The sequence below is a fragment of the Lutra lutra genome, chromosome 1, assembly GCF_902655055.1.
Source record: "Lutra lutra chromosome 1, mLutLut1.2, whole genome shotgun sequence".
NCBI classification, from domain to species: Eukaryota; Metazoa; Chordata; class Mammalia; order Carnivora; family Mustelidae; genus Lutra; species Lutra lutra.
In genome coordinates, this window is record NC_062278.1 from 207,916,503 (window position 1) to 207,933,566 (window position 17,064).

The 17,064-nt window shown below is 44.9% G+C and overlaps 1 protein-coding gene across 3 annotated transcripts in view; it reads right to left on the bottom strand.

Annotated features, from left to right (window-relative positions):
* The window catches only part of LARS2 (leucyl-tRNA synthetase 2, mitochondrial), a 151,527-nt gene that overhangs the window by 114,470 nt on the left and 19,993 nt on the right, over positions 1–17,064 (bottom strand). For all 3 annotated transcript variants that reach the window (XM_047695976.1, XM_047695984.1, XM_047695991.1), the window contains exons 4-5: positions 14,033–14,124; positions 11,465–11,525 (exon numbers count right to left, since the gene is read on the bottom strand). In XM_047695976.1, coding sequence (XP_047551932.1) covers positions 11,465–11,525; positions 14,033–14,124 — 153 coding nt within the window. The remainder of the gene's footprint in view (positions 1–11,464; positions 11,526–14,032; positions 14,125–17,064) is intronic.

Consider the following 17,064-nt stretch of genomic DNA (forward strand, 5'->3'; position numbering starts at 1 on the left):
TTTGTTTCTGGCAATTTACCCATTTCATCTACATTATCCTATTTTAGTAATCGGAGTCTTTTTCTTTCTTAGTCAGTTCCAGGTAAAGGTTTGTCAATTTTGCTGATCTTTCTGAAGACCCAACTTTTGGTTTTGTTGGTTTTCTCTGCTGTTTTTCTATTCTCCATTTCACCAATCTCTGCTCTAATCTTTATTATTTCCCTCTTTGTGCTAGCTTTGGATTTAGGTTGTTCTCCCTTTTCTAGTTCCTTAAGTTGTAGAGTTAGGCTGTTGAATCTTTCTTGTTCTTTGATGTCAGTGCATGCAGTTATACAAGTCCCCCGTAGTGCTGCTTTTGCTGCATCCCAGAAGTACTGGTGTGTTGTGCTTCCTTGTTCATTTGTCTCAAAGTACTTTCTAATGCCCCTGTGATTTCTTTGAGACACTGGTTGATTAAGAACATGTTGTTCAACTTCCTCTTCAGCCCACTGTGGTCAGAGAAAATACTTTGTATGATATCTATCTTTTAAAATCTACTAAGACTTGGGGCACCTGGGTGGCTCAGTGGGTTAAAGCCTCTGCCTTCGGCTCAGGTCATGATCCCAGGGTCCTGGGATTGGGCCCTGCATTGGGCTCTCTGCTCGGCGGGGAGCCTGCTTCCTCCTCTCTCTCTGCCTGCCTCTCTGCCTGCTTGTGATCTATCTCTGTCAAATAAATTAAAAAAAAAATCTTAAAAAAAAATAAAATAAAATCTACTAAGACTTAATTTACGGGTATCCTATGGTATCGGGATGTGGTCTGTAGAATATCCACTCCCTAATCCCTTGAACACATGAACACATTAGTTTAGTAGCTAAAAGAATTTTGCAGATTTAGTTAAAATGGAGATTATCCTACATTATGCAGGTGAGCCCAGTGTCATCAATCACACAGGCTGGTAAGGGCAGAGATCTTTCTTTGGCTGGAGTCAGACACAGCAAAAGGGGTTGGAAGCATGAGAGGGACCCACCACTGTTGCTGGAGAAGCCACATGGAGGGCACAGGAGGAGTGCAGGCAGCCTCAAAGCAGGAAACAATGGTCCCCGGCTGCTAGCCAGGAAAGACATGAATACCGGGTCCTACAACCCCAAGGAACTGAACTCAGCCAACACTCCAAACAAGGTACGAAGCAGATTCCTTCTCAACATGCAGCAAGGAGCACGGCTCTGCCGACACTGTGATGCTGGCCTCATAAGACCCCGAACGGAGGACCCCGGGAAGCCCACCAAAATTTCTGCCTTCCTAAAACTGTGAGATAATAAGTCTGGGTTGTTTAAAGATGCTAAGTTTGTGGTAATTTTTATGGGAGCAATGGAAAACTAATTCGGGGGATGTGTCTAGGATAAAAATAGCTATGAAAGACATTCTTGCAACAACCAGAAAACTCGCATATGGATTGCACATAAGATAATATATGGAATTACCATTAATTTTTTTTAGTTGTCAAGTGGTATTGTGGTCATGTAGGAGCACGTCTCAAGTCTTCAGACAGGTATAACCGAAGTACTTAGGTGCAAAGTGTCACCGTGTCTGCAAGTTATATGGCAAAATGCAGTGATTGTTGAATCCGAGCGAAGGCAAATGAATGTTCAAAAACATTTTATAAATCGTTGGAGAAAAACAAATGTCGAGTTAAAGAAGCTAGACACAAAAGAACAGATACTAGGGTATGGCTCAGTCAGAAGAGTATGGACTCTTGATCTTGGGGTCATGAGTTCAAGCCCCATGCTGGGCATAGAGAATATTACTTAAACACACACACATATACACACACACACATATTATGCGAGTCCAATTATGTAACTGTTTAAAAACCACATATAGGTGGTAAAACTATATTGCCAACAAGGCAGTGATGATCACCGATGTCAGAACACTGGTTACTTGTCATGGGGAGAAACAAAGTTGTAAACAGAAAAGGCCACACAGAGAGCACTTCTGGGTGTTGGTGAAGTTATATTTTGTAACCGAGGTGGTGGCTGTATAAACTAGAGTGTTTTATGCTCTTGTCTACACGTGTGTAATATCTCACAACTTAAGTTATAAAAATAATTTGTGTATCTGCAAAAACACTGGAAGCTTTTTCAAAATTTGTTTTTATTATTCAGTTAGGCTCTACCTTACGCCAGAAATAACTGAGGGTAGGCCTGTACCTTGATTCCTACCTAATACGATTTGGGAGCACAATCATTCCTAAGATCCTTTTTTTTTCTGAAGAGAAAAACAAAATCACAGATCGACTGCATAAGAAGGCTCCGAGAGGGGCGCCTGGGTGGCTCAGTGGGTTAGGCCGCTGCCTTCGGCTCAGGTCATGATCTCGGGATCCTGGGATCGAGTCCCGCATCGGGCTCTCTGCTCAGCGGGGAGCCTGCTTCCCTCTCTCTCTCTCTCTCTCTCTCTCTGCCTGCCTCTCCGTCTACTTGTGATCTCTCTCTGTCAAATAAATAAATAAAATCTTAAAAAAAAAAAATCACTACTCTTAATAAATTTACAAAAAAAAAAAAAAAAGAAGAAGAAGAAGGCTCTGAGAGTGGGGCCCAGAAACCTGTGCTTTAACAAGCTCTCTTGGTGACTCTGAGGCTCACAAAGTTTAAGAACCGCCAGTAAAAGTACACATATAAATAATCCTTGTTATTTTCATGGAGTAACGACTTCATCTTCAAGATCTAGATATTGCCTCCCAGGACGCTTCAAGTCCATTGTCCCCATACAATTACAAGCACCCAAGCTATACCCCACCTGAGGCCCCAGTGATATATAAGACAGACCTGGAGACCTGACAGAACTGTGGAGAGCAGGGTTTTGTACTCTTATTTTCTAAGACATTTAAAGAGTGAACTAAGAGTTATCTCTTCAATAACCATATGGAACATTCCCTCAGAGAGAAGCTGAGGTTCAGAGGGGCAACAGATGATGCTCACCCCATGTGACTGGCAAGACCTATCGCCAAAATCCAGGCCTTCAGGGAGGAGCGGGTAATTCCACTGCCGTTAGCCAGAGTGCACATCCTTGACAGGGCTGGCCGGACTGGGCTCATGACCACCCGTCGGGGAGGACTTTGGATAAAACTGACTTCCTCCTTGAATAGCCAAATCCAGAGGGGCCCAGGAGTCCTCCTTCTTCAGTTATGGCTGAAGAATCCAAGAATGCTATTCTGGCTGAAGCCATGAGCTTGGACATGTAACTCTTGGACTGGCACAGCTCTGCACGAGGTCAGAGGAACGTGTGCTCTGCCTTCATGATGAAACGTGGTTCCTAACCTTCAGATGACTGTAGTCCTGAGCACTAACCGTAGTGCACTGCCACCAACTCCCTGGGAGCAGGACAGCACTGAAGGATGGGCTGCTGATTCACTTCAGCTACGACAAACATGATCCCCCCCTTCCCTCCCGCCCAGAGGGAAACCTCTGGAAAAAGGTTAATTTTCTGCCTCTGCCAGACAAACTGCTTCACCTCTGTAAGGACTTGACAGAAGATTCGGAGAGTCACTTTGAGTGCCTGTTACACGTTGTCAAGGCAACCGCAGCTCCCAGCTCTCACCACAGGGAATCTTCCCAACCATGTGTTCAGGCCCTTGCTTGCCCCCAAGTTCCTTTTGCTTTAAAATCTTTGAATTCTTCTAAAATAAAAAACACTTAAAAAATATCTTTCTATGCTCTCTGAGCCCTCATTATTTCCTGGAGTTTAATCGTTCCTATCAGATGTCCAGTCCTCTATGTAAACAAAATGCCAAGGTTAAGGGCCTGTGAAGCAAACATAATTTTCACTTTGTAAGCATAAAGATCAGGCTGCAGGTACGGTCCAAAGAGCTTGTGTGTTTTGCACGAAAAGAGGGTGATAACAACACAAGGTGGGGGGCAGGGAGAAAGGGCCAAACAAAGGCCAGCAGGGATGCAGGTGGATGAATGCTGGTGTCTGGGGAGAAAGAGATATTTACAAGACCATCAGCACAATCTACAAGAAGACTGGTACTCTGTGATGTTAGGGGACTGCCCTTCCCTTCTTCAGCTGCGACAATGGGAATGTGAAGGGGGAAAGGAGGGAAGGAAGAAGGCATGAGTGAGCCTCTGTCTTCCAGCAATCCATACTGAATTCTTCACAGATAAAGTTATCTGACCTTTAGCTTGCTGCAAAGTGATTTAGAGTGGAAGGTGTGGATAAAGTCAGGCTGATCACAAAACAGCAACTGTGGAAGATGGGCGACAAGTGCTTGGAGGTCCTCTATACCAGTTTCATTTTTTGAGTGTAAACTGGAATTTTCCCGTCATAAAAACGACCAAAAACACAGAAAGAAAGAGAGGGGAGAGAAAGAAAAGAGGGGGTTGCGCTGGAAAAGAAAGCGAGTCAAGGGAAGGGGTGAGAGCGAACAAGGGAACAGAAAGAGGATGCTGAAAGGGAAGAGAGAGGGAGAGATCTGGACACGTGGAGATGCCATGGACACCCCAGCGGCCCTCCAACTTCACACAGGCTGTGCAGCACTGCTGGATAAAACCTGGAAAAGCTCAAAGGCCCCGCAAGCCTATCCTGGTAAAAATTCTGATAGAGCGCAATTCGGACGTGCCTCCCATCCTGGCTCCCCGATAGCCTTTCTCAGCCCGCGCAGGCCGCCTTCGGGAAGCCGGAGAAGCATGTTGGTGTTTGCTTCAACGGGTGACTGTCCCGGGGGCAGTAATTCCGGAGTTTGCCTGGCCCCGCCAGGGCTGAAGGGCAAAGCTGTCAGTCCTTATCACTGGGCACCCACATGTACAGAAGCCAAGGAGAGGGGCTAAAAATCAGATAAAAAGGAGTGTAAATAAAAACTCCTAAGATCACCACGATCAAGAAACTCTGCGAGACTCAACTCGTGATTGCTCCAGTATGCGAGAGTAAGAAAAATTGATCCAGACACCATTTATGCCAAGTCCTGGAATATGTTTCTGTTTTGTCTTGTGTTGCTTTGGTGGCACGTTGGAGTATGAGTGTCTTTGGGAATCGCTCAGCAAGAGCCATAAACAAGGAACAAAGCCCTCCTTTAGTGATTCTGCCACATTCCTTTGAATCCCCTCTGGTTTGAACTTTTTTTTTTCCTTCTTATACTTGTCTGAGTTTGAAGGCAACTCTGAGGGACTGCTCCCACAACAATTACCCAGATGATGCCTGATAAAAATCAGGCCCCAGAGCTGACTTCAACCAAGATGCACGGCCAAGATCTGCTCTAGAACCAGCGCAGAGCCCTAGTGAGAAGGCAGAGTGCAAAGTCTGAGTCACGCCCGCCTCGATGGGCCACACGGAACAACTGAAGAGCTAACTCTGTCATTTGTTTTTTGGTCTTGTTTTTTAAAGATTTTATTTATTGGTCAGAGAGAAAGAGAGAGCACAAGCAGGGGGAGTGGCAGATAGAGGGAGAAGCAGGGAGCCCGATGTGGGGCTCGATCCCAGGACCCTGGAATCATGACCCGAGCTGAAGGCAGATGCTTCACCGACTGAGCCACGCAGGCGTCCCAAAAGCTAACTCTGTCATCTGTCACAAGGAACTCATGGAGCCGTCTCCTAGAACCAGTGGGTGACCTCTGAGGCCATCACCTGAGCCCACGAGAGAAGAACGCAGCCACCACTGTCTCTGTAGGAAGGCTGCCAACTCTTCCAGGGAGTAAATGCTCTACAAAGAAGCACGTCCCTGTCTCTCACTGCACAGTCTGGAATCTATTTCCTCTTTATTCTTCCCTTAGTAGATGCTCAGCCATTCAAATTCAGCTTTCAGCTTCTTGCTTTCCTTCTTCTCGAGATGACACCAGCTGTTTCAGAAATAACATCTGAAAAAGTGAAAGCCGGTGCAATGCTAACGGCTACATTTGACTCTCGTTCTGGCTCACCAGACACGCCTGAACTCCAGAAATGTATACATTTCTTTTTTTAAAAAAAATCCTGAGAATTAAGCCTCTTATGTAAGAATGATAAGAATGTAGCTGGAGAGCTGGACCATTCTACCGGGAGTCCCACCTGGAGAGAGGTGGGGAGAATGAGACCCATCCTGGGTTTTAAAGGGGGCTTTCTCCATCTGGGGGAGGAAGACAGCATTTCTGAGCTATCTTAACTTTAAAATATTCTGTTAATTATCAGTGCTTATGAGACTTTGGGAAGGTCACTTGCAAAGGGCACAGATTTGCCTCGTCAATTAAATAAACTATTTTTTAAAAAGCTTTTATTTTTTTATTTGACAGAGAGGGATCACAAGTAGGCAGAGAGGCACGCAGAGAAAGTGGGGGTGGGGAGCAGGCCCCCTGCTGACCCGCCAAAGACAGAAGCTTTAACCCACTGAGCCACCCAGGCTCCCCATACTGTTTTATTTCCTGACTTCCCTGGTCCATATGACCAACAGAGTGTAACATTGAATCAAAAAGCACTGGAGTGTGGGGCGCCTGGGTGGCTCAGGCAGTTAAGTGTCTTGCCTTCCTCTGGCTCTGGTCATGATCTCAGGGTCCTGGGATTGAGTCCTGCGTCGGGCACCCTCCTCAGTGGGGAGCTTGCTTCTCCCCCTGCTCCATCTCTCTCTCACTTACTCTCTCTTTCAAATGAATAAATAAAATCTTAAAAAAAAAAAAAGATGAACAGAATATAAAGATGGGGGGCATAGGGACTCCACCAGTACTGAAAACAATAGATGGTGCCCCTGACGTGTCAGCAATGCCAAAGAATTTTGGCAGATGGAACCAAATTGAAGAAAAATATTGTAAGCCCAACTGCACCCCCTACCCTTAAGAACAGACTGAGTCCTTGAGAAGCAGGGCTCTGCTACCTCTTACTTGAAAAGGCAAAGTCCTGAGGGGACAGCGGGCCATGGGGCAAATAGAAAGCCCACAAAGACCCCTCTGGGTCAGTCAGGGTCAGGGGTATCTGTGATGTCACACCTCATCCCTAGGTAAAGATCAGATCTCAGGGAAAGATGCACGAGGAGCAGTGGATTCCCCAAACCCAGAAAGGAATCAGTGATACAGAGACTACAAAGGAGCTTCCCTTCTCCTCCCCTCCCCTCAGGCGGCTGGATCTCTAACTTGACATATTAGTCCACGTCACTGAGCAAACATGGGAGAAAATCCACATGGTGTCTAAGAAGAGATTCTGAAACAAACAAGGACAACATGACATTCTTACTTGTAAGAAAGACTCAGCACGGGAAGCAAACATAACTTTTCAAGAGCATCTCCTTACAGCCTCAAAGTTTCTGAACATACACAGTCTGTGAAGATGTGAGATAAGATGGTGAAAGAAGAAGAAGAAAAGAAAGAAGAGGACTGACAAAGAAACTGGGAACTGAATGAGATAAGGAAAAAAATGCGACTAAATCTAAAAATACGATAGCAAAATGAGTATCTGCGTTTGAAGCCATACAAAGCATCACCAATTCAATAGAAACCGGACCAGTGATGTGGAAAGCAAACAGGAGAAGTTCTCCCAAAAGGCAGAGAAGAACAAAGGGACCAAGGTCATGAGGGAGACAGACAAACAAAGGAAGACAGTGAGTGGAGCCCGCGTTCTGACAGTCGGGATTCTTGGGAACCAGAGCCCATAAAACTGCCACAGGGAAGAACCCACAACTGCAGATTGAAAGGGGTCACTCAGCACCCAAAACTCGGGTGGAAGGACTAAACTGGGATACACTCGATGAAAACCTGAAACCGCAGGGGCAGAGATGGGAAGGAACCAACAAGCATTAAATGAGGGTAGAAAGATTACTGCAGGTACAATTGGACCAAATGGACCATCTGGGCTGGTCTCAGGTTCCCCACCAAAGGCTGGCGGGTCAGAGGCTGTTACATAAATTCCACATGGGATTAAACCGTACAGAACGAAGACTACTGCACATAGCCCAGTGACTGTGTGTAAAACTGGTGAAATCTAAATGAGGTTCGTACTTCGTTAATAGCTTCATGCCAGTGTCAATTTCCTGGTTTTGTTATTATATCATATTATAATTCTAGCCAATGCTCTCATTGGGGGAAGCTGGATGAAGGGTACCTAGGATCTCTCTGTACTACTTGGCAATTTCCAGTAAGACTAGAATTATTTTAAAAAAAGAAAAAAAAAAAAAGATAGTAGGTCGAGCATCCAGGTCCACTACAGAAATCTGAAAGAAAAAAGAATTCCATTCCCCAGTAAACTCCTGTTCACAGATGAAAGCAAAGGAGGATAGTTATTCTTTGTTATGAAGACAATGTATGATGCCAGAAAAAGCAAGAGTCGAAAAAATATTTTCACAAATCCAGATTTTTTAAACGGGTGGACATGCTCTAAAAAGGTTTACTGATGAACACTAAAGCCAGCAAAGGAACCTTCAATGTGAGTAATTGTTATGGATGTGATTTTAAGACTAGCAGCAGATACCAAACACAGTGTTTAGAAAATAACACACAATCAGAAAACATATAATATAAAGAATAAACTGGGCCTAAAAACTCCTATCCGGGGCACCTGGATGGCTCAGTGGGTTAAGCATCTGACTCTTGGTTTCGGCTTAGGTCATGATCTCAGGGTGATGAGATCCAGTCCCAAGTCAGGCTCTGGGCTCAACACAGAGTTGGCTTGAGATTCTTTTTCTCTCTCCCTCTGCCCCTCCCCTCTGGCTCATGCTTGCTGGCTCTTTCTATCACTCAAATAAATAAAATCTAAAAAGAAAAAGAGAAAGAAAAGAACAGAACAAACACTCCTTACCTGTGTGGGCCAAAGACATGATTGGATCATCCATACAGACACACCCCAAATTCAAACACCACGAAACATGTGGGGCGGGGGACCTCCCTCTCATGGCCAGTGAAAGAAATACAGACGAAAACATCTCTGTAATCACTTGAGAGTATAAATTTGTATGGTCTTCAAACCTTCAAATACCACCAGCCAAATGACACCTTTAAGTTTCCTTTAAGGACTTATATAAGCCTTAAACTTGTTCATGGTTTTTCTGAGAGCTCACATTAAAGAAATAATAAAAAATGGTTGGGGGCTCCTGGGTGGCTCAGTTGGTTAAGCAACTGCCTTCTGCTCAGGTCATGATCCTGGAGTCTGGGATCGAGTCCCACATGAGGCTCTCTGATCGCCAGGGAGTCTGTTTCTCCCACTGTCCTCTCTCCTCTCATGCTCTCTCTCATTCTCTCTCTCTCTCTCTCTCTCTCTCAAATAAATAAATAAAATCTTTTAAATTAAAAAAAAAAAATGGTTGTATCAAGATTTCTGCTCCAAGAGGGGAGGATGAACAGAGCAAATTGGTCAGTGAATTATCCAAGCCCTACTTGCTTGAGTGACCAGCAATAAAATGATGTCAATAAAAGTATCTTCATTTTAGAAACTACTAGGGACCCAAAGAGATAATTATGGGTGTCTGGCCCACAGTAAGTGCTCAGTAACCATTAGACAGTGGTAGCGGAGAAGACTTATTTATCTACAGGACTGCATGACAGGTTCAAAACCTCTTATCTGAGATGCAGTCAATTGTGCCTCAGAATGAAGACCTTTTTCGATAATCTGGTAATCAGTTATATTACTATTCCTACAGGAAAATATACAGGTATTCATCCTAAGTGAGATAAATACCAGTTCAGGTCAGATTTTGCAGTCAAATGAGTTAAAAAAAAATTCAGCTTTTAGAGCTTTCTGGACTTCAGATTTGCACAGAAGGGACTGAGAACCCATATTTATAATAGAGAAACATTAAAATCTATCTAAATGTGTGATAATAAGGGGTAAACTTATAAGTTATAATATAGTCGTAACACAGAAACTATACCGCTCTGGAAAGTCATTTTTTCAAAGAATATTTAATAAAATGGGAAAATGTTTATGAGTAGTGGGTAAAAAACAAAGGCAAAATAAAAACACGCATCATGAATTCAACTTTGCAAAAGTAAATTACATAGATGTTTATAATTCCAGAATAAAAGACCCAAGGAACCATACCAGGATGTTAAACTAGCCTCAGTGACCCATGTTTTTCTTTAGACTTTACTGTATTTTCTGATCTTCTACGATAATCAGGAAAAGAATCCGCTAATATTGGGAACCACTTAATGGCTGATGTTCTTGTGCTGGACTAGAGGGTTAACGAGTCCATCTCTGCCCTCAAGGAATCTAGACTGTCCTCTCTGGAGAGCTCTGGGCAGCACTCAGTTGTCTCTGCATCGGACTGCACTTCATTAGCGATTTCTGGCACCTCAGGACAATGGGACCGGGCCTCCAGGGCTTTTTGCCACCTCCACCAAATGAAACACTGATAACCTTGCAGGTCAGGTCAGTGGTAAAAATGCCACCGGTGGTGTAACAAGAACTGGATTCAGCTCATGACCTTACCTAAAGAAGCTACCAGAAAAAAAGAAAAAGGACCGTTCAAATGTGTTTGCTTTCTTTTGCTACACTCATTAAATCTCAATTACTTAAGAAATTGCTGGAGGAGGAGGAAAAGATCGTATTTGGGTTTGTTCCAGGTGTTTCTCCTGAGGAAGAGGATGTGAACTTGACCTTGACAGGTTCAGCAATGAAATCTTTAATCATTTTGTGGAGCATATGGGTGCTAAGAAGGACCGTGACGCTGGAGGGTCCAGTGAAGGGACAGGCAGGAATCCCTTCTACCAAACAGGACATCAGTGTCTAAGGGGGTGGGACTTTGGCCAGAGCGTTGAAGGGCTTAGTTTCCAGTTTCTTGAATGTTCCTAACACCCAGGTGGTCTTCATGAAGTCCTCCCATACCTGGAATTCTCCACCCACTTAATACAGAATTCAAAAGCATTTTACACCAAAATGCTATTTGTGACACAAGCATTATGGGGCTGTTACGAGACTCAATTTTGAACTTGGAACAAAGGTAAATAAATGGGTCAGTCAACTTAACACCTAGCCACCCAAAAAAACCAAATGGGCTGAGAGTTAATCAAGTTTATAGAGATTCCAATAGTCTTTTTAAAATATTGCAGAGAAGGGGAACTTGAGGGGCTCAGTCGTTAAGCATCTGCCTTCGGCTCAGGTCATGATCCCAGCGTCCTGAGATCAAGCCCCGCATTGAGCTCCCTGCTCAGTGGGAAGCCTGCTTCTCCCTCTTCCACTCCCCCTGCTTGTGTTCCCTCTCTCGCCATCTGTCTCACTCTAATAAATAAATAAAATCTTAAAAATAAACAAATAAATCAAATAAAATATTGTACAGGAGAGGAGAAATCCATGTGTAAAGATTCTGACACACATAAATTTTAGTCAGCTGTAGAGTTAAATAAGAAGTTAACTCTCTTAGCTTAATCCCACAGAAAATTACTTGTCTGAAGGCAGATTGTCCTCTGGGAATACTTTTCCATTTGTGGAGCACTAATCCTTCCCTCCCTCCAGTCCCTTCTCCCAACCCAAAGAGAAGAAACATGGAAGAGGCATAGTCTTCTGTGCACGTGGGACCTTCATAAAGATGAAACCCTTCCAGGAGAAATGGCTGACTTACCCTGTCCCAGCTGAAACACAGGCCCAGTCGATCAAGCTGCTTCCTCATGTGTTCAATATTACTGTGAGACAGAGGGAAGACAGTTTTAGTTTTCAAGGGGAGAAAGCCACAGACGAACCATACTTGAGAATGTGAAGGGAAACTACAAAAGTCTAGATTATTCAAGAGGGCTGCCCATGGTGCCTTGCCCGGGCCAAAAAGAAAAAAAAAATTAATAAATAAAAATAAATCACTAAGAATCGATGAAAATATCAACATATTAGAATTAGAGAACATCTGTTCTTCGGATTCATATAGAATCTACTAGAAACCACAATGGTCTTTGGTCCTGGGGACTGGCCCTTCCTCTGTCTATGAAGGGAAACCCCTTTGGTATGGGCACCCCCAGCCCATCCATATGTCTGTATTCTGCACAAATTTAAGCCAAGCATTTATTTTTTTTTTAAAGATTTTATTTATTTGACAGATAGAGATCATAAGCAGGCAGAGAGGCAGGCAGAGAGAGAGAGGGGGAAGCAGGCTCCCTGCTGAGCAGAGAGCCCGATGCGGGGCTTGATCCCAGGACCCTGGGATCATGACTGGAGCCGAAGGCAGAGGCTTTAACGCACTGAGCCACCCAGGGGCCCCTTAAGCCAAGCATTTATAAATTTAAAATCAACTGAAGAGAAAAACCCTAATCTGCAAATTGTGGGGATCCAAAAGAAACCTGCTCTCGTGCTTATCAAACAAAACCTAAAATCTAAAACTGTCCAATAATTGGGATGGGGGAGAAAAGCAAATGAATCAACTTTAACATAATATGAAATAAGGTAATACATCATTTTCTTTTCTTTCCCCTGGATGATCTCCGCTTAGCCAAAACAGCTTATTTTATGCCAGGCTTTGTGCTAGACATTTTGCGGAAGAGCGCTTGCTATGGACAATGTTTGTGTCCCCGCAGAGTCTGTATGTTGAAACCTAACCTCCAAGGTGATGGTATTTAGAGGTGAGGGCTTTGGAACGGGATGAGGTCATGTGTGGGAAGCCCTCTTGAATGGGAGCATTGCCTTTATGAAAGAGACTCCACAGAGTTTCCTTGCCCCTTCTGCCATGTTGGGGACACAGAGAGAAGACGGCCATCTGTGAACCAGGAAGCGGGGCGGGGGGGTCCTCGCCAGACATCAGATCTGCAGGTGCCCTGGTCTTGGACTTCCCAGCTTCTAGAACTATGAGAAAGGAGTATCTATGGCTTATAAGCCAACCCAGACTATGGAATTTTTGTTTACAGCAGCCAGTGAAGATGGTGCTTAATCTTTACCCATTCAGATGAGGTAGGAAGGAGGACTATCCCTCTTGTAAAAAGAAATAAACTGAGGCACAGAGACATTAATTTTCTCAAGGTGATTAGGAAGCAAGAAGGAAAGGCAGGATTCACAGTGAGGTGGCCTGATTCAGGGGCCATCTTCTTAACTGCTCTTTTCTCTGTGGAGGGGCTGGCAAACTTCTTCTGTAAAGGGCCAGATGGTTAATATTTCCAGCATTGTGGGCCATATGTCCATCACAACAACGTGATTCTGCCCCCTGTATTATGAAAGCAGCCATGGGCACTATGTAAACAAATGGGAATGGCTGTGTTCCAATAAAACTTTATTTACAAAATCAGGGAGGGCCAAATCTGGCCCACAGGCCCTAATTTGCCAATCCTCGGTATAGTTTACATCAATTTTGTGCCATATTTGATCCACCTTATTTGATTATCTTTTCTTCTTTTTTTCATTACTTCCATTTAATCCAGAATTAACCATAACTGAAAAAAGTGGGAACTGGGGCTTAGGGGGGAAAAGAGAAGTGGGTGGTACAGTGGATGTTTTTACAAAGTAGTCTCGGGCAAAATAAAGCAAAGGGAGGTCAAAGACAAAGGGGACAGGACCTGGAAATGCCCTTCTAGATCTCTTGAAGCATGGAGTGGGGGAAAGACCCCAGATCTTTGTGAAAGAGGCTGATGGAGTGAGTCCAGAACATTCCGCTGGGTTCTGGGATGAGGGATAGGTACAGCTGGCCCACATGTACATGGAACCCTGAGGCACAGGTGGAACTGAGTATGTGTCCCCCTTGGAGAAAGCCAGCCCCCAAATATATTGCCCATATAGTTCTACATGGAATGTTTAAGTTCCCCCACTTGCTCCAGAATGGTGAAGGCAAAAATTAACAGAATTTTCAGAGAAAATGACAATGTAGAATGTGGATGTAGCTCACACCGTGGTCAAGAAGATCAGAAGCATCGCAGAAATTTAACAAATGCAACCCTCTCCTTCTTTTTCCTTCCAAATGCAAAGACTCAAGGGAAGAATAATGTTGTAACAATAAAGCATCAAAATGAACAGATGAACAAATACCCAGAACCTTCTTTGGGACTTCTCAGGTAAGAATACAGCACACTAGAACATAAGCGCCAATATATATGATCCTGATTGTGGCTTGGCAGACTGCAATGTTTTGTCTGCTTTGCTGTTTCTCATGCACAGATTAAAACATTTTTTTTTTTAAGTTTCTGTATGGAAGTATTTGAAGACACCTGTGAATACACACCTCTGCGTCCAACTTTCTGGATGTAGATTCCTCTCGATGGCTGCATTTTCGGCCGGCAGTCCAAAGGCATCCCATCCCATGGGGTTGATCACCTAGCACCCAGAAGAGAAACATGAGCCATGGCGGGTTGCTAACAGCTCTGTCCATATTGTCTTCTGGGCCATAAACAGACATTCTGTCTGACCAACACGTTGTAACCCCTTCTGGATGATTCCAGACTATGCTTCTGAAAGCCAGCTGGTTACTAGGACATATGCAGAGGACAGCATTTAGAAGCTGAGACACCACGGTACCCACAGCCATTATCTGAGTAGATTCTCCTTTATGACTACTCTTTACTTTCTTCTTCTTGTCTGTATTTTCTAAATAAATTGTTTTTCTAAAATTATAGTGTTTTTTTTTTAATCTCAAAAATACGTACATGTGCAAGTGTAGAGGCATTTAAAATGCTCACCTCCTATTACTATCTTCCAATGGAGAAGCTGGGCCGTCCAATATGGTAGCCACTGGCCCCATGTGCTTATATAAATTTAAACTTAAATTAATTAAAATAAAAAACCCATCAGTCCCTCAGTTGCACTAGCCCCCCTTCTAGAGCGCAACAGTCACTTTGAATCACTCCCTGTAAGGTATTCCCATTCTCTGAAAGATAAGGAAGCCTAAAATCTTAGAGCTCAATAAGGCTTTGGAGGCTGTCCTCCAGCCCTAACCCCCTTCAGTTTCACAATTTAAGCAACAGCAGCCCAGCAAGAGTCTGCAGCCTGGCTGCAGGACACCAGACGCAATCACCTACAGCCAGGGAGGGCCAGGAAGGCATTCATTTCCGCAAATGGACAAATTACAGCTCAGCAGGCAGCTTCTGTCCACGTACCGTACATGCCACGAATGGGAACAATGGGCTTGAAAAACGCACGGTGGCACCAAGGGACAGCCTTGCTTGTAATCATATAGACAACCTGAGCTTGGGTTCATACACTTTGCCTTGGGACAATGACAAATACTCAGAGGTATTTACCCGCATCACCTCATCACCCGTGCGTAACAAAACAGGCCATTTTCTACTAAAGAAAGAGGTCTTGTTTTCTTTTATAAAAATACTGTTCCCTCTGGTATGTGAAGCAACACATATTCACTATAAATAATTGGGTACACAGGAAAAATATTCAGAAGAAAACAAAACTCGATCGTAATTCTATCAGACATACATAACCAGTTAAATTTGGTAAATTTAAATTTTTAGAGACAGGGACTATATATACATATATAAATATAAATATGTTTATTTATATTTATATTTATCTCTTCTTTCCCACTGCACACCTGGGTTTTTTTTACATCTTTCCGTCTGGCCCAAGGACCCTCTAAGGTGCACTGAAGCATTGGCCATGGCCATCCCGCCTCAGGTCCAAGGCACCCATGATTCGAAGTGTCCCAGACTCGACTTGTCACCCCATCCCAGTCTCCAGATGTGTTCTCCCCCTCGTCCCACTTAACAGGTGGCAAGAAGAGAACAGGCCTGCCTCCCCCAGTGTTTGGAGCCACTTGCCTTAAAGTCACCCTTCTGTTAGGCACGTATTTTTTCTAATGGGTTTGAGCAGTCTGATGGAATCATTCCATCTAAAGCTGAAGACCAGGCACCCGCAATCAGAGCCACTCAGACCCCACTTTGGCGAATGAATGGGAAATGCCCAAAAAGGCTCGCTCTTTGGGAGGCTGTGCGATCTGAGGGGAGGAGTACCAAACCCAAGCCTGCCATTTACTGCCCGCGGGACCCGAGGCACTTGGGTCTCAACTCTTAGTTGTGACTGAAAGCAGCCACCTTGCCTTGCTGGGGATCATATCGCCACGTCAGTGGTGTGCTCAGCATGGCGCCTGGGGCCCCGGTTGGTGGGGGGGGGGGCGCTGGCCACTGTGGCAGCTGCTGTCATCTGCTACCCCTGGTCCACAGCACCCCCAACATGGAACATCACTGGCTCCTCTGGCAACATTTCGGTCGTGTCACTGGCCAGAGGTATCGCGGTGGCCCTCCGACAGCAGGTAGGGAGAAGCCTTGACCTCAGACATGTCCTGAACGTGGGTTACTCACAACTGTCCACAGCCCGTTGGTGCCAGGCATTGGAAGTTCTTAACCAAACTGGATGGACCATGAGGTTCAAACAACTGGTCATCTACTTGGCTTTTTCTTCCATAAAGAGGGCCCAGCAGGTTTTTTTCCTGCGTAATTAATGACTCACATCAGGTGCTCTGCCTGATAGTGGCCCAGCTGTTCCTATCTCAGGGGGCTGAAGCAGGGGTGGTCCGTGAGCAGGCAGCCACTGTCCTACCTCTGACTGCCCTGGACAAGGACACACCGCCTAGTAGATTGGGCCACATTTGGGGTGGTGGCAAGTCTGACCCGCTCAGCTCTGCTTTCTAAAAGGGATACAGGGCTGGTGAGCAAACAGCACTGTGGGGTGCTCCGGCTTGCTACCGCTCTGGAGGGAGGCAGGTTTGCCGTGTCCTGCTGGGAGGCCCTTGGTCTCCAGGCCAAGATGACATGACTCCCAAGCTGTCCCACGTTGTGCCCCACATCCACACCCCTCCTGAGTCCAGACTGAATAGGGTCCCTTCTTTCTCCTTTACTGGATGCTTCTCAGAGCAAAAACACAATACAAGCTTATTTTTAACAAATGTAACAATACAATTTGTGATACATAAAAGCATAAAGCTGACCCTCCCCCCGCCCTTGCCCCCCATTCTCAGCACTTTGACTTAGCTGGTAACACCATCCTCTGCAGCCCTCCATGTCTTGCTTCTCGCAAGCGCACATGTACCAATTCACGTACACATACTCCTCCAACTTGACACAGTCCTGCTGGGGGCCGCCCATCACAAAAGCCACCCCTCTAGTTACCTGGGCCTGAACACTGCTCTGGGCTTGTCTGTTGTCTGTAGGGGACGGAGGTGGGATGCAACAAAGATCAGGAAGGCAACAACACACTCTTTTCGCTCCTTTCTCCTTGGCCCCGAGGAACAAGGAGATGAGACACAGG